Source organism: Oncorhynchus gorbuscha, linkage group LG15, assembly GCF_021184085.1.
Source record: "Oncorhynchus gorbuscha isolate QuinsamMale2020 ecotype Even-year linkage group LG15, OgorEven_v1.0, whole genome shotgun sequence".
Taxonomy (NCBI): domain Eukaryota; kingdom Metazoa; phylum Chordata; class Actinopteri; order Salmoniformes; family Salmonidae; genus Oncorhynchus; species Oncorhynchus gorbuscha.
The window spans coordinates 34,705,478-34,723,756 of NC_060187.1; the positions used below are offsets into that span (position 1 = coordinate 34,705,478).

At 40.7% G+C, this 18,279-nt stretch overlaps 1 protein-coding gene and 1 long non-coding RNA gene across 6 annotated transcripts in view; one reads left to right on the forward strand and one right to left on the reverse strand.

Annotated features, from left to right (window-relative positions):
* Positions 1-12,290, reverse strand: part of LOC123997001 (nuclear factor 1 C-type-like) — a 109,131-nt gene extending 96,841 nt beyond the window's left edge. Inside the window, exon 1 of one of the 5 annotated variants that reach the window (XM_046300918.1) lies at positions 11,734-12,290. In XM_046300918.1, the coding sequence (XP_046156874.1) occupies positions 11,734-11,736 (3 nt within the window). In that variant the 5' untranslated portion in view covers positions 11,737-12,290. Of the gene's footprint in view, positions 1-9,190; positions 9,751-11,733 lie in introns of those variants that run through there. The other 4 variants (XM_046300920.1, XM_046300919.1, XM_046300915.1 and 1 more) reach the window with 4 other exon arrangements.
* On the forward strand, positions 11,256-17,932 carry LOC123997002. The gene is made up of 2 exons (XR_006832072.1): positions 11,256-11,963; positions 17,561-17,932. It is a non-coding gene; the product is annotated as an uncharacterized LOC123997002 (long non-coding RNA).
* Positions 17,933-18,279: the final 347 nt, after the last annotated feature.

The following is an 18,279-nucleotide window of genomic DNA, read 5'->3' on the forward strand; positions in this document are numbered from 1 at the left end:
TTGTGTGTTCTAACTCCACAACAATGCTTAAACCACATCAGGAGACCACTTTTGAGGTCTGGGAAAAATCGAAGAAATGTGTATCATTGGGTGTGGATACCCCTATAATTCAGTGCGTACCAGAAGACAGTTAACATTATTAGCATGATTGCTAACGGCTACACAAAGTGGTAGACAAACATGCACACACAGACAGAGGCATTCCCACACTGCCGCTGTAGGAAGCTGAAGGAAAATCAGAATCACTGATGAATTTTGTTCATGTCTTATGATAATCTGTTGCAAATGACTGAATTAATACATTTAGTAGATTTCCTACTTGGTTCAATACATTTTTTAATATTGTTGAACTCCGTTTTAAAGTCTGTATTCCCGTGATTCCGTCCGCGTTCTCCGCATCGCTGATTTTATCGGGCCCTCTCCCTCAAATGTAATTTCTGACAACTCTTAAGCCCGCCGATATATGTTGCACAGTGTGAGAGCGCGGGGAAGACGAGGAATACACTCACAGTGTCATCTAAAGTGAAGAGAAAAGAGAGTGACCAGGTGCTCTTAAACCCTTTCAATAAAGAGACCCAGCATGAATAGATGCACTGTGCTCTGTCCTCAGTTTTTCTACTCTGCTCTGCTTGGTGGGAGAGCGGTTGTAAGTGAACAGTTCATGCAGAAAAAATGAAGTCCACAATAAAAGAGGGAGAACACAAAACTGGTTGAACATGGTTTCTCCCCCAGCAGCTTTGCAATAGAGGTCCATTCAGGCACAGGGTAAAGCCCCCAATCATATCCCAATCTCTTGCCAGCCCAGGCCCAAGCACTGTCCTCACAGGTATCCTAGGTCACCGCCCTTGAGAGTACACCCCACCCCCTCCGCCCCCCCCCACACTATTAGCATGGCACACCGGGTTAAAGGGTGAACTTATTTCCCACACAAAGAAATCCCTCTACAGGGGGACAATGACAAACATGACTGTGTTGTAGATTGCCTCAATAGGTCAACTGTCATGGAAACGTTGACATGCACTTAAAAAATATCCTTTCATCAAAAATTCTGATCATCACCACCATCATCAGATCTTCTGAAACATCAATATCATACAATTCCCTCAAGAATTCACTTTGGTTTGCCCTAATTCTGGAGAGGAGCTTCCTAAATGAATTCAACTCATGTCTGGGACCAGTGCCGTGTGGCGTATGTGAGCCAAGGAGGGTTGAGTTCCAGCAGCAGCCAGCGAGCAGGAGTCCCAAGGGACTGTTTCTATCTCCGTACTTCCTGCAAATCTCTACACTGAGCAGCCTCTGCTTTGACAGTGATATATGATGTGCCTGAATACTCGCACATTGTCTGCCTTCACTGCCACAGTGAAGTTATTGCTGCTGAATAGGTCTTTGTGAGTTATTCTTTTTCTTATGCAATTAAGTCAACCCTGTGTGACTAGGAAACCCTGTGTGACTAGGAAACCCTGTGTGACTAGGAAACCCTGTGTGACTAGGAAACCCTGTGTGACTAGGAAACCCTGTGTGACTAGGAAACCCTGTGTGACTAGGAAACCCTGTGTGACTAGGAAACCCTGTGTGACTAGGAAACCCTGTGTGACTAGGAAACCCTGTGTGACTAGGAAACCCTGTTTTGACTGAGTGAAACTAAGACATGGGATAAAACCAACCACAGGCACGGAGCAGTTTCTAAGCATTTCAGGTTCCTGCTAAACCAAATAATTCAACAGAAAGGATCTGTCATTCCTTTTCTAAATTCCACCGTTATGTCAAAAGTAACAATGAACAATGCGTGTGGTTTCGAACCTGCAGAACAGTGTCAGTTTCCTTCACGGTAAATGTTTTTTTATGCTTCTGATTCTGCTAAAGAAACATAGGAATTATTTTTGTTCTGGTTATTACAGGCCGACTATTAAGCAGTGTGAAACTGTACCTCGGTGCACTGGGCTCCATCTTCCCCCTACTGTAATGAAATCACAAATTACCTGCAACGAGGATGGAATATCAGAACTGGGCATCTCAATAGAAGGCAGGATAGTTCCTTGTCACTTATCCAACGGGAACATAATAGACACAAGTGAGCCTGCTGCAGAGGGCACCACCATACAGTACTACACACATCCCACCAGTACTGTACTGTAGGTCTGCTGGTGGACTGGGAGAAACCCACAGAGCCCACTGGGCTACTGCTGCAGCAGTACAGTACCTGCTGTGTCCATGACCTGGATGAGATGACGGGCTATGGATCAGGCTTGAAGAGAGGCTGTTCTACTGTCTGCATTAGTCAGTCAGGGATAGAGCTGAACCCAGCTAGGAGAAACGGAGGGACAAAGACCAAGCCTGTTTTCCACTGTGACAAGCATCCCTAGTGTTTCAATTGAGTATGTTCTTAGAGACATGCATTTTGAAATATGCCATATGCATGAATTAAAGCTTAATTTGAGGTGGTGATATAGTACCTGTATTAATATTAAGGATATAAACAAAGTGGTGGACAAGTCACATGCGGCTGTCTCACACTGAGCCAAAATATTTTCAATTTCAGCTCCAGGAGGGGGAAAAACTCAAGCCATACAAAATATGCATGATTGACCTCCTGAGAGCACCTGCAGCAGAGCAGTGAGCAGTGCGAATGTCTGCTCTCCCTCCGCGGCAGTTGTGCATGAATGGGTCCCAATCACAGAACACAGCATTATCTCCTCGCTTACCGTTCCTCTCTACAGCCTTAAACAACAGAACCATCTCCACAAACTGCTCCATGTCTGCCGTTCTTTTATAATACAGTACACAGGAGAAGTGGTGTTAAAGTGGTCATGATCGCCCTACCACCCCGCACCAGCACCTCTGCCACACACACACACACACACACACACACACACACACACACACACACACACACACACACACACACACACACACACACACACACACACACACACACACACACACACACACACACACACACACACACACACACACACACACACACACACACACACACACACACACACACACACACACACACAATTATCAAAGGCAAACAGAGCCAAGATCCTGAATGCCCTTTCTATCCCTATGTGTTGAGCCTTCAAAATAAGAACTTGTCATGTGCCAGAGTATTCCTGATAAACAATTCATATCACTGTCGGATCAATATACACTACGTGGCGTACAGCCTCACACAAAGACAACCTGAAGCTATGATGAGATGAGCAAAATCCTTCAGAAAATATTTCCCATTTTACGAGCTCTATGGTACATTTAAGGATAAAGTTTGGTGGACGTTAGAAAGCGTAATTGAATGGTTAAAAAAATCAGGAATTCAGTCAGGTGCATAAAAAGTCTACATAACAAGGCAACATAACAAGGCTACATTGGCACCAGCAGCGGACCAAGGTTAGATTCACAGATATTTTCAATAATCCCAGTGCTGTGCCACGGCAGCAGTATATTTTTGATATCCCTCCAGTTGGACCATTTCAAAAAGCGTCTCCAGCAGCACTCTGTCTGTGTTGCCAAGAACGGAGGGTCATCTCACATCGACCTAATACTGAGCCTCAAACCCCGTAACTCTGAAACAAACTGCCTGCCTTCACAAGCTTTCATCCACTTCCAAAACACATACACAGACAGTAAACACAGTAAAGACCATGTCTCTCCATTTCCAGAGCTTTGCCCACGTGGGAACACGATAATAGATATTATATATCTTTCAGACAAATACAAAACAAATACAAACAACTGAATACGAATAGGGAACACAGAGCTGTGAGCTGAAGTGTAGCCTATGTGTTTGTGTTTGTAATTCCTTCTATCTAATAGCACTTCAGAGACTAGATGTAGTTGTTCTAACTGGCTCCCGGAGACCAGGTCTGGGCCAGGGGTTTGCAGGCCAAGGCATCCACTATAAGCATCATTCCACAAGAGAGACATTGCCAACCTGGCTAAACTGTCCCAGAGAGCTAGCAAAACCCTGGTCTGGCCAATGTGACAAGTGAAAAGCCCAGAAAGCTTCCTCAGTTTCTAATCTCCCCTGGCTGCCGGTGAGAGGAGGTTGCATATTCAGATGGAATTTAAACAAGGCATCATACTGTAAATATTAAAAAATGTTCCTCACCATGCTCCCTGCCGAGGAACCTGGGTGTGATATGAAATGCAGCCAACCTTCCACAGACATCTGCAGCGACGGACACATGGAGTCCCAGCCTCTATGCCAAGAGTCCCGAGGTTTTATAACTGCGGGCACTTTTTAGGGTCCCCCCCTCCCACTTTCCCTAGTGACAATCAGGCAGTCACCGGGATCAACACATGAAGGCAGTTGCTCTACTTAAGATCCGTCCCATTTTTCCACTTCTTGACATTAATAAATAAAGACTTTTAAAAAGTAGAAGGACCCCCCCCCACCACACACCCACCAACACTCCAGAGAAGCCAATAATCAAAATAAACTTAATTAGCATGTTGATTGGCACACGGTGGCAGACAGCGACCATCCTCAGATACAGTGCATCTGATGAGCAGTGCATAGGAACAGCATGTCAGGGACTGCCCCTCAGGACACAGAGGAAAAGTGGGGCAAGAATTTCTGCTCCAAAAGAACTCTCCCCACCCCCACTCTAGCAATGATTGCTTCAGAGAGGACCAGTCACTACCCAGCAGGGGTTCTGTTGGAAACTGTTGGGTTTGAGAGAGCAGCAAGCGCCACTCAAAACACAATGTGTCCAACCATGGAGAGCATTTCAGCATTAGTTAAAGAAGGGCCTGCTCTGTCTGCTAGGCCCAGAACAACTGTTACACACAAAAACAGTTATTCTTGAGACTGGGCTTAAAAAGTACTGGGGAGGAAACCTAAACTTTTATAACATGCTTATGCAACGCAGGCACTGATCGCACAAAAGCAAAACTATTATGCGGACGGATGAATGGAAACAACTTTGCAAACGACAAGTACAGCAGGGAAAAAAAGAAAGGCCTGTGTTGAGTAAGAGAACAATCATGAGATTTAGATTTCACATCCATTACAACAAAACACAGGGCAGGTGAGTGAATTCTGGGTGATTTTAACATGGTGAAATGGTTTGAATGTGTAGCGGCCAGCTCAGGCTTGGATTGGCCCGACGTTGGGCTCTCTCGTGGGCACTAATTGCAGCTCTAATGGAATGAATCGATGACAAATGGGGGCAGGAGAGCACACTTACAGCACAGTGGGATTTGAGATCTCCAGCAGACATCAGAGTGTGTTGGCAAACATGCCCCAAACTGTGTCTGCTCAGGCTTACAAAGCGGCAGTCTCAGATTGACAGATAATATAAACTGACATGCTTCAAAGTACTCTATCTTGAAAATGTTTGCCTTCACAAAACAAAAGGTGGGTCATAATTTAATGTTATTCATGATCATGTGATTCAGCATAATACATTTAGTAAATATCTACATTTGTCCAAAATAACAGAAAAATTATCATCCATGAATTACACATATATTTTACCAAGCATTAAACCCCTGCCTACTCATGTTTTGCTCTAATCAGTCTCAAAATATATATTTGACTCTATATCTGTTTTTGTATGCAGCTGTAGGAATACCCTGGTGTGACTGTCACTTTGTAACTGAGGGCATGCACTTAGTCATGACAAGATTTATTGACCATACTGATGCTAGCTTGGGGTTATGCCCCTTAAAACCCACTGCCACAAGCAGGGAAACCTGCTGAAAATAATTTGCTAAACAGTGGTTTAGGGGTCAGCAAAAACTCAGTCAGGCCATTAAGAATCGCTTATGATTAAGAATCGCTTATGAATTCAAGGAAATGAAACTCTGAAGTAAAGAAAAAAATCTTCTTCTTGGAAAAGTTAGCAGAACAGTTGAATCTTGCGATCTGCATTTCGCAGCTACAGAGAGGAGAAGAAGCAGAAAGGAATAATGTGTAATAACTTGTGTTGTGCGTTAGCAGTACCACAACCCTTCAGGTTGCCAGCAGAGCCAGAGCCGTAGCAGCGTTGTCTGGCTCGCCCTGCCTCCCTCCCTCGCTCTCTCCCAGCCTCCCCTCTCTCTCCCTGCCTCAGACAGCCAGCAGACCAGAGGCCTCATGCAAGCCTGGTCCGGCCTTTCACCTCCTGCCTGCCTGCCTAGCTGGTTGGCCTGCGCAGCTACAGTACAGTGCAGCAGCACACTGTGGAGCTCAGCCTGGCTCACTCCAGCTATCAGACCCTGTCAAAATGAACACCAGGAAAAGGTGCAACTTGAGCTGGGCACAAGAGCAGCTCTCCTCTCCTCAGGTGGAGGCTCACGGCTCAGAAATTAGCATGGCAAAGTGCCTCAACTCCAACTTTAGAAAACTATAGTGGAGTGCGTGTTTGTAAACAAACATTTCTTCCCTCATTTAGAACAGGGCTACTGGTGGTCAGAATTCAGAAGTTTCAGGTGTTTACAAATTAAAATGCACAGGAATGTATAAATGACTTGTGCATTCCAACTCAATGAAAGGAGCCGATCACTGCTGTTTTAAAAGGAACTGTTTCGCTTTATTAACGTGAATCTAAATACTACAAACAGCACTGATATCCTACTACCATAAAACATGTCTGAATTCACCATTGTTCAAAACTTTTAAAGATGTGCATATGAGCAATTCAACAAACCAGCTGGCTGCATAAACTAGGAGTTAAAACTACTAATCCTACATAATTACTCAACTTTATTACTTTTCACGTCACAATTGGTTTAGCATCTTAATTATTTCATTTGGATAATCTCAATGAATAAACCATAGGTGCATAGGCTCTTTTTAACAAATCATAATTATATACTGTATATTTCAGTAAAAATATAATGTCACTATCTGAGACATCAATAAAGTCTTGTAAAAAAATTAACTGGCAAAGGTATTATTTAGTTTGAACTGCTACAATTCATATAAGTCAACTCCAAAAGCACACTAATAATACAACACCAGTATTATTACAAAGTTCAGTTACAATACTATTGAAATATACATTCAGTAAAACATATGGAACCTGTTGCATACAGCAACATGAGTAATTGTTTCCAATATTCTTTCTTCTCCTTCAGAAACCCTCCTTCAGAATAACAGTTTAGAACCATGCAACAATGTGTCTGTTTATTTTTTAAGAAAAGTACAATTTCCTCCGTAATTAAAACAAATCTTTAAACAGGGCTTTAAAATCCATTGCAGATCCCAAAGCCAAAGTAAATATGACAGTTGTGTCCATCTGAAATGCCACATCAAGTCTCATATTCAATATACAGTAGGCTGCCTTTTACTGAAAATCGACCTTAAAACACCCTTTGTCCTTGCTTGAGTTCTGCCAACTGGCAAGAAAACCCAAGCTCTTCCCTGGATTCCTCTTGCAGTGCATTTATTAACGGAAACTAAAGCACTATTTATGTCTTCAGCTATAAAAACAAGGTATATAGATTTTTTTTTATCACTTTCCTTTATGTGAATTGAGTTGTGTAATTCCATTTGAAAATAAAAAATAAAAAAACATTTGAATTTTACTGAACTACATAGGTTTCTATGAAGACTTTATGGCTATGACTTATCATGTGTAAATGGATTCTAAAGACTATCAATAAATGGAAGTTTTTTCATATCTAGATCATTTTTAACCAAGTGAAACACATCCACCTACAGACTGAAACAGGTTCCTCAAATCTAACCATGGACTATTATAGGCCTACCTAGCAAGGTCATAGGCTACGTGGTTTCTCTCATGTAGGCCAGGCTGTCCCTTTCTTTGGATAGTTTTACATTCAAAGTGTATGAAATATTATCTCCTCAATTACAACTCAATTAAATGTTAATTGCATACTAGATGAAAAATAAATTTTCTTCAACTAGATGCCAAAAAACGTTGTGTGTCAACCTGACTCAAAATAGACCTAATCCTAATGCATGAAGCAAAAACAAAAGATTCCTCAACATCAGGTAAGAAATGTGCCTTTGACTTGTTCAATCGTAAATATTCTAAATAAATATCCTGATAGCAGACTGTGATAGCTGTTCTAAATAAATATCCTGATAGCAGACTGTGATAGCTGTTCTAGATAAATATCCTGATAGCAGACTGTGATAGCTGTTCTAAATAAATATCCTGACAGCAGACTGTGATAGCTGTTCTAGATAAATATCCTGACAGCAGACTGTGATAGCTGTTCTAAATAAATATCCTGACAGCAGACTGTGATAGCTGTTCTAGATAAATATCCTGACAGCAGACTGTGATAGCTGTTCTAGATAAATATCCGGATAGCAGACTGTGATAGCTGTTCTAAATAAATATCCTGATAGCAGACTGTAATAGCTGTTCTAAATAAATATCCTGATAGCAGACTGTGATAGCTGTTCTAAATAAATATCCTGATAGCAGACTGTGATAGCTGTTCTAAATAAACATATAGACTATTTGGATACACAACTTTCCGCACTCCAAAATGTCACAAAACGCTTTAAGTGCAAACTACTCCATGACACAGGTAAACACACACACACACACACACACACACACACACACACACACACACACACACACACACACACACACACACACACACACACACACACACACACACACACACACACACACACACACACACACACACACACATTATTTACAATGATTCTAAGCATTTAAATAATTAATCAGGACATCATTACTGAGCCGAAGTGCTCCAGGCCTGACCACAGTTCTTGGGGTGGTTTGTTGTCCCTCCTTAACTCAAAAGAGAGTGGGATACTTTGTGGAGAACTCTCCATTCACAGGGTCGATAGCCTAACTTTTTCTGATACTTTAAGATGAAGAATTCTGATACTTCTGGCATGCACAGCTTGCCATCATGAGTCTTCATCGGTCACAGCTAATTCATTAAATGTTATTTTAGCTATACACTTCTCCAAAGTTAACTAACTTCATGAAAAGCTGGGACAAAAAAAATGCTTTTAACATGAGTCAGCATAATGCTATTGAGTAAACTATAGCTGTGATAACAAAAAGACTGAAGTTAATATAGGCTGAGACTCAGGTTTCCACGTCTCCTTACCGACTGTGCCAACACTCATCCCGCCCTTTTCTAAACTGAAATATCATCTGCATTTCATAGCCACGTTCATTCCGTCAATACAGAAGCTCATGCATAATATCTCCCCAAAAAGTTAGCAAACGGAATAATTTACCTGAGTAAGACAGAGAGGAGAGTACATCATGATGAAAATGAACTTATATCGACTTGTCAGGTAGCAAAAGACAGACAAGTTAGTGAATCATTCTTTTACAGTTCATCATCATCATCATCATCACCATAAACGCCTCCACCATCGCCTCAATTGACTTGCAGTTTACGTCCACTAAGGTGTTAGCCCTCCAAAAATGATGACACAGAAGAAAAGTTCAACTTAATAATCCTGAAAAATAAAAAGAGTAACTTTGAATAAAAATTGGGAAAGCTAGGAAATGAAAAGGCTCGGGCAATCTGTTCCATTTAGGAAATGGGGGGAGAAAAAGAATCAAAGAATGACAAAATGAAAAAGAGGGAGGAATGAAATGACGTTATGAAAATAGCCCATCCCCCCAAAAGAACTTAAAGAAGCAGTAACCCTGATTCCCTGTGTCCAACAATACCCGTTAAATCCACGAAACACAAAGTAATGCGTTTAGATCATCAGGAGCAACGCTGGAACGGATGGTCAGAAACAAAAATTGCAGAGGACATTCTCTCACCCAAGCAAGAGCGTACACTCCCTCCCTCGCGAAGCATATCCCAGCATCGAGGACAGCGATGTTGCATGTGCGCTTGTGCCGTTGATTCAAAACGTGTCGTTGGCAAATTGCTGCGTAATATCGTACAAATTAACCATTGGAGTGCGTTGATGTCTTGCATCACTGACACAATAGCCTGCACTCCCAAGTGGCCTCTCACGACTAACGTACAACACGAACTACACTTAATTGAGCTGTTATTACTGTAAATGTAACAGCTTTTCAAAATGTTCAGACTCGGTAAGCTTCTGATAACGTGGATATCCTAATCATGCAATACCAATTCAGAAAACCAAGCTTCTGATAACGTGGATATCCTAATCATGCAATACCAATTCAGAAAACCAAGCTTCTGATAACGTGGATATCCTAATCATGCAATACCAATTCAGAAAACCAAGCTTCTGATAACGTGGATATCCTAATCATGCAATACCAATTCAGAAAACCAAGCTTCTGATAACGTGGATATCCTAATCATGCAATACCAATTCAGAAAACCAAGCTTCTGATAACGTGGATATCCTAATCATGCAATACCAATTCAGAAAACCAAGCTTCTGATAACGTGGATATCCTAATCATGCAATACCAATTCAGAAAACCAAGCTTCTGAATTCATCATCCGTAATCAACTGTTTTCTATAATCATGTCACACAGACATCTATACAAACTAATAATAAGCTATAAACGTATGTACATAAAAGCGCAAAGACGGCAGTGGTGAGAATACAGTTACTTTTCATTTCATTCAGACTTAACCTACTTGTATCCATTTCTACAGTATTGTATTTATTGTCAGATGTGACTTGACCACAAAACAACTGGTAGGTGTAATGACAATAATATTTGGAGAACTATCCATGAAAAATGATCACATTCTCTCTTTCAACTGTATGGACACGTTCTGCTTTTGTAACTATGCACACAAAAAGTCGATTGTAAGGGGCATATAAAGTGTAAGTATATCCCCATGTCATTACACACAAGAGTAGGCCTATACATGGACTCTCCATGTGGGCAGACGAGAGAAAAGGGACATACAAACTTTCTTATTGGTTTACTTTGAATGAGTAGACCAGGTTATCTCCGGTAAAGCTAAGAAATCTATTCTGAGATCAGTCTGAAGGGACAATGTTGTCTGCATCAATATTGTTTTCACCTTGATCTGACAATACCGTGAAGTAATAATTGCATCCAAATCCATTAGCACAAGTTTGTCTATAGCAGTTCGGTGGTGTTGGTGGGTAAATCAACCTTCATGAAGTGAACTGCAGTTCAGACAAAATTGGCCATTTTGTTATCTATGACATCCAAAAATATAACGTCCTGAATATATTTATTTGATATTTCCAAAACGGCGGGCCAAATAAAGTATATTGTTTTCACAAAAACTCTAAATATGTCAGTTGAGTGCACTTTCAAAACACTCGCGAGTATGTGTGTTATAACCGCACTCGGACTGTACTGCATCCAGGGACGGAGCACCTCTGTCGGTCTACGGTTCAAATTCAAGCCGGCGCGCCTGAGGCTACGGCCATTTTCTGCTGAACAAACTAAACCCCGCACAGAGTCTATTGGCTTTGAACTTCAACTTGGCCTTCGACGTCCGGTACGGAATCCGCGTTGCCCCACTCAAACTGGCAAACAAACTAATACATTTCACTACGGGAGAAGTGCCAAAACGCTTTGCAGACGATCTTAATCATTATGCGCTGGTGTAACAAATATACAGTATGTCTGCATTTTTAGCCTTTCCAACGAACGTTCCGCTTGGCTAAAAACCAACAAGAAAATGAGTAGCCCAACTGCTGAGAAACAAAGGAGCAGAACATCAAAATACAGCTCTACGCTATTATCGTAATTGGATTTTACAAAGTGCACACAACTCGTGATCATTCTCGCCTTGCGTCTGTTGGAACATGGACAAATATTGATTAAATTGATTTGTTAACGTACCATTTCAAAGCGAAACTGCCAACCCCCCAGAAAAGTTCTAGTTTATGCAGCACCACGGTTCAGCGCCTGGTCATCTCGTTGACGGGGTTCTATTATTATTCCATATCCATTTATCCGCGAACAGAGGTAATCCGTGGTCTTCCGAGGGGAGACTACACCGCACAGAGATCAATCAGAAACGTCCCACGCGAAGTCTGCAGCTTCAACCCCAGCAGAATCCTCGCTACAAGGTACAATAGAACAAAATAAAGATTTTAATATAATAATATTACAGCTACGATTTCGGGCAGAAACTGCTAACTGTAAACTGCTTGATGGTGTCGTAATGTATCGTGCTGTTGTTGGTTGTCTATCTTTAAATTACAGAACTGAGTCTTCGGTCTCATTGCTCTGCAGCATTGTACACATAGATGTCCTTAGTTATGATGGTACCAATGCTTCGTGTGATCATGGATGTCCTTAAAGACGGCCCGAACGATGGGCTAATAGGAGATCTTACAGTCGTCTCGGAGAAAGAATATATGAACACGAAGGTGGTGTGTGTGTCTGTGTGCGCGGATGTGTGTGTGCGAGAGAGGGAGTGTGTGTGGCTTGGGGCATTGTATTATGGTGGCACTTGATGCCGTAGTTCATAAAAGGCAAAAAGACAACTATTTACCCACTGTGAGCCGCTATTACAAAACATGTCATCTCTGATAGATATACAATGAAATTGTTCTTCCTCTCACTGTTCTATGGCAAGTTTCAAGTTTGGAACATGGCTATACTTCTCTCTCTCTGTGTGTGTGTGTGTGTGTGTGTGTGTGTGTGTGTGTGTGTGTGTGTGTGTGTGTGTGTGTGTGTGTGTGTGTGTGTGTGTGTGTGTGTGTGTGTGTGTGTGTGTGTGTGTGTGTGTGTGTGTGTGTGTGTGTGTGTGTGTGTGTGTGTGTACAATTCAATTCAATGTATTTCCTGGGGGGAACCTCATGGTTTAGAAAGCTGTCAAAGTTTCAGGTGTTGTCAAATCTGCCATTGCCTTTTACCCCACTTTGCTCACACACTTTTCAAGAGAGCAGCAGGGAACTTGACCACAGTCGGTTGTGCGTAAACCCTCAAGGAAAATACATCTCAAGTTTGCTATAGCCTACTATTATACTAACATTCCAAACAGAAGATGTTTTGATAATTTATTAATGAGTAGCCTATTTATAATTAATTCATAGCCTAGTCGTTTTGCTATTGATATTCACTTTCATAACTGTAGAAGTATTCTTATAACGTTACTTTTTCACGGAATTAACCCCGCGTCTCCAACTGGTTTCTGCAGCTTCATATTGGAAACGTTAAAAAAAAGTTTACCAATATTCTTCAACAATCACGAAAGTATGTGGCTTATGACATGTTATAACTGAAAACATTTAGGAATGTCATACTTGAGTTTATAAGAGTGACATTCCCAAATAATAACCCAGTGTGTTCACCTGCTTTCTGCGTTTCAATTCATTAGGCCTAAAGCGATTGAAAACTGTAGGCCATGTGCACATTTAAAAACATCATAAAGCAGTATATATATTGCATAATTCTAGAAATTAGTGATAATTGACCTACATGAATATGCATTCTTTAGTTGAAGAATTCGGTTTTTATTGCAATTATATAACTAGGTTCTAAGAGATGTGTAGCTTGCATGCGAGACCATTTTGTCGCTAACTATCTTAAACTGAACTAATTATTTTTAGTACTAGCAATTACATCCCCTTTGTATAGGCAATTACTGGATTCTTTTTCTCTTTCGATTTAACTTCACTGTTCAAATGTCAAATGGCCCTTTCATTAGAATCGTAATATAACAATTTGATGAAGAATATTAAGGTCTTATCTGGGGTAGGAACTTGATTACGCAATGGATAATACACCGGTTTGAATTGAAGTCTCAGGTTTGCATTTTAACAGTCAAACGAATCATGCAAAATCCATACAGGAGTATTTCATATGAGACACAAACCCATTCAATAGTGAGTGTGAGATTGTGTTTTCTGACTTTGATTGCACCTTTTATTTGCTAATGACGCAATAGCCTAATGTTTGATAGTTAGATCTAAGCCCAAACAAGGCTTTTCATTATGTTCTGTTTTTTGAAAATGCAGGTTTATGCAACTGAAAGCATTCATTTTTATAACATCTACTCATGGGAAAAATATTTTTTAACCCTTCAAATGCTAAAACAAATGTTTTACTTGTTGCTCACTTCTTGGATGACGTTAATAAAAAAAATCGTTTGGGGTCCATGCCTTGTGTATTTCACCACAGTGTACTGGATAGGCCTATTTGAATTGAATATGGCTATTTGCAATTGACGGTTCCAACATGCATTGTACAATATATTCATGGATTTGATTTTCAAATAACCATAAATATATAATTTGAAGACTAAATATAAACCTTTTTTCCTAAACTGGTGATATGAGAGTAGGCTATTTATATGAAACAAACAATAATATTTCTAAAATGTCACACTGCTTTGACAATAAACTCAATGTCTTCTAATAACATTTTTGAAGAAGGCTAAATTGTATTTCTCCTGACATGGATTTAAAATATAAAATAATTTCCAGGTTACCAATAATTATGAGGTCTTTTACATTACACTGTGAGATCAATTATATATTTTTTGTTTATTTGTGGTTGGTTGTTGATACTTTTTAGTTCTGAAGTCCAGTAATTGTTCATTCTAAGCCCCTTAGCAGGAGTATTGGAAATGTTATAAAATGTTTATGATAGTTTTGGACAGGACCACAAGAACCTTCATTAAACAGTAAACAAAATTAGAAATACAATTATCTTGTATTGATTAGAAAGCCTCTGGCCAAACACATGTTCTTGCTTGGAAGAGTTTGTTCAACTCTAGCCTCTATGGAATGACATCAGAATAACAAATGCAACAGGTTTTGGCTATAGCTGCATGCGGAAAGGGAAACATTCACTGATCCATGGATGCATGAATCAAAAGAGGAGAAAGAGAAAGTACAATACTGATAACCTCAGCAGAACTACTTGGGATTGGTCACTCTTTTGTTTCTTTTACCTTGGCATTTCTTTAAAAAAAAATGTCTGGTAGTTATTTTATGATTTCTAATCTGTAGCCTAAATTATAATGAAATTATTAGAAAATCAAACTGAAGAAATCTTGCAGACAGGATTTAAGCATTGCTTTTGTCATTTAGTTTGAATGAGTTTTCAATATGAAACCATGTGGTGCAAACATCATACAATCTCCCGCCATTATGCTATTGTGCATCATAAAGTTGTTTTTAAAATTTAAATGATTGATTTCATAAAGTCGGCCTTGTCAGGCTAATTTATAACTACATCTTCTCATGGTGTAGGCCTGATATAGACTCAATTGTTTGGGTAGTAGGCCTACATAAATATAGCCTAAGGTATCATATGAATACTTGATTGGAACATTCCAAAGTATATTTCCTTTATTAATCAAATATGTATGCTACTGAAATCTCAGATTAGGATTTGACCCATCAGGAGGCATTATACAGATTTTTAAAAATGTTTTACATTTTTATCATGAAAAGTGAAGAACAAATACATAGTCTTATAAAGCAGTGTGGGTCTGTGGGACCACTCACGGTAAAATACTATGGGTTGGACCAAAAATATAAGCGTAACATGTAAAGTGTTGGTCCCACGTTTCATGAGCTGATATTAAAAAAAGATCCCAGAATTTGTCCATACACACAAAAAGTTTATTTCTCTCAAATTTTGTGCACAGATTTGTTTACATCCTTGTTAGTGAACATTTCCTTGCCAAGATAATCCATCCACCTGACAAGTGTGGCATATCAAGATTAAACAGCATGATAATTACACAGGTGCACCTTGTACTGGGGACAATAAAAGGCCACTTTAAAATGTGCAGTTGTGTCACACAACACAATGCCACAGATGTCTACAATTGCAGGAATGCCCACCAGATAAATAAATAAATGTTTTTATTTTACCCCTTTTTTCTCCCCAATTTCATGGTATCCAATTGTTGTAGTAACTACTATCTTGTCTCATTGCTACAACTCCCGTATGGGCTCGGGAGAGACGAAGGTTGAAAGTCATGCGTCCTCCAATACACAACCCAACCAGCCATACTGCTTCTTAACACAGCGCGCATCCAACCCGGAAGCCAGCCGCACCAATGTGTAGGAGGGTACACCGTGCACCTGGCAACCTTGGTTGCTGCGCCCGGCCCTCCACAGGAGTCGCTGTTGCGCGATGAGACAAGAACATCCCTACCAACCAAGCCCTCCCTAACCCGGACGACGCTAGGCCAATTGTGTGTCGCCCCACGGACCTCCCAGTCGCGGCTGGTTAGGACAGAGCCTGGGCGCAAACCCAGGGACTCTGATGGCACAGCTGGCACAGTTGCACCCTTAACCACTGCGCCACCCGGGAGGCCCTGCTACCAGATAATTTAATGTTCATTTCTCTACCATAAGCCGCCTCCAATGCTGTTTTAGAGAATTTGGCAGTACGTCCAACCGGCTTCACAACCTCTGACCACTTGTGTAACCACGCCAGCCCAGGACTACATCCGGCTTCTTCACCCTCGGGATCATTTTGAGACCAGCCACACGGACAGCTGATAAAACTGAGGAGTATTTCTGTCTGTAATAAAGCTCTTTTGTGGGGAAAACTCATTCTGATTGGCTGGGCTTGGCTCCCCAGTGGGTGGGCCGATGCCCTCCCAGGCTCACCATGTAGGCCGTCATTGTAAATAAGAATTTGTTCTTAACTGTCTTGCCTAGTTAAATAAATAAAAATTTAATGTTATAAATGGCTGCGCCCCTACCCAGTCATGTGAAATCCATAGATTAAGGCCTAATGAATTTATTTCAATTGAAGGCCCAAAAGATTGTCAAAGACTCCAGTCACCCAAGTCATAGACTGTTCTCTCTGCTACCCGCACGGCAAGCGGTACCGGAACGCCAACACTACTCACTGTTTATTATCTATGCATAGTCACTTTACCCCTACCTACCTCAACTAACCTGTATCACCGCACATTGCCTTGGTTTTTTAATTGTAATTTTATTTTACTAGGCAAGTCAGTTAAGAACAAATTCTTATTTTCAATGACGGCCTAGGAACAGTGGGTTAACTGCCTGTTCAGGGGCAGAACGACAGATTTGTATCTTGTCAGCTCGGGGATTTGAACTTGCAACCTTTCGGTTACTAGTCCACCACTCTAACCACTAGGCTACCCTACCGGTATCCCCTGTATATAGCCTCAATATTGTTATTTTATTGTGTTACTTACATTTTTTTTACTTTAGTTTATTTAGTAAATATTTTCTTAACTCTATTTCTTGAACTGCATTGTTGGTTAAGGGCTTGTAAGTAAGAATTTCATGGTAAGGACTACATCTGTTGTATTTGGTGACAAATACAATTTGATTTGATTTCCTTATATGAACTGTATGTTGCATTTATATTTATATTTTTGTTCAGTCTACAGTACATGTCATGTTCTGCAACAAATATTGATGTTGGAGAATAGCATCCTCTATCACCTGTAAAAATAGAACTTGACAATGTCAAGCATACATTTGTTAGTAGACTCTATTTGCAAGATGCAGAGAGGAAATTTTATGAAATCATTAAATGAGAGCAAAACCCCATCTTGATGAAATACTACATACATTACTAAGTCAAGAACTACTTATGTTACCACTTGCTTACACAATGCAATTCCTGCGATTCATTCACTTATGGTCAAATTAACTTGCAGATTCATGATGTGTCTAACCCACCTTTGGTCATTTGCTCTTCTCATCCATAGGCCACTGAGTTTGGTGGAGTAAGCTGTCTTGGCACGCCATCTGACCTTACCACAGGAAGGCTGTGCTGGAGCGAGCGGGAAAGACATGATCCCACCGTTCAATGTGAATTAAAGGGTTCCTGTAAAAATCTACAGCTAAAAAGGTGTATTTCCTAAAGACAGAGGAGTGAGAGCCGGGACTCGCGCTATGACATCAGCTGACAATGAAAGTAGTATTTCAAACCTCCAAACTATGACAAGGGCCTTGCATGTCATCTTTACGCAAGTGAACAGGATGCATGCAAAAGCATACAGATATGCTGAACTCAATGGAAAAGTGAGTGAAGTGTAATGTTTGACATGAATAAAGGTCTCCTGAAGAGGGCAGTACCAGAGTGTGTTTCATGGAGTTGCCTGGTAGTCAGCATTCTGTCTCACTGCTTTATGAACCTTACAGTGATGCTCACTTTGCAATGGTGAAATTCTAAAGGCTATACATCAAAATGATAAGAAACTACACTACATGACCAAAGGTATGTGGACACCTGCTCGAACATCTCATTCCAAAACCATCGGCATTAATATGGAGTTGGTCCCCCCTTTGCTGCTATAACAACCAGCCACTCTTCAGGGAAGGCATTCTAGTAGATGTTGGAACATTTCTGCGAGGACTTGCTTCCATTCAGCCACAAGGTCATTAGTAAGGTCAGGCACGGATGTTGGGCAATTAGGCTTGGTTT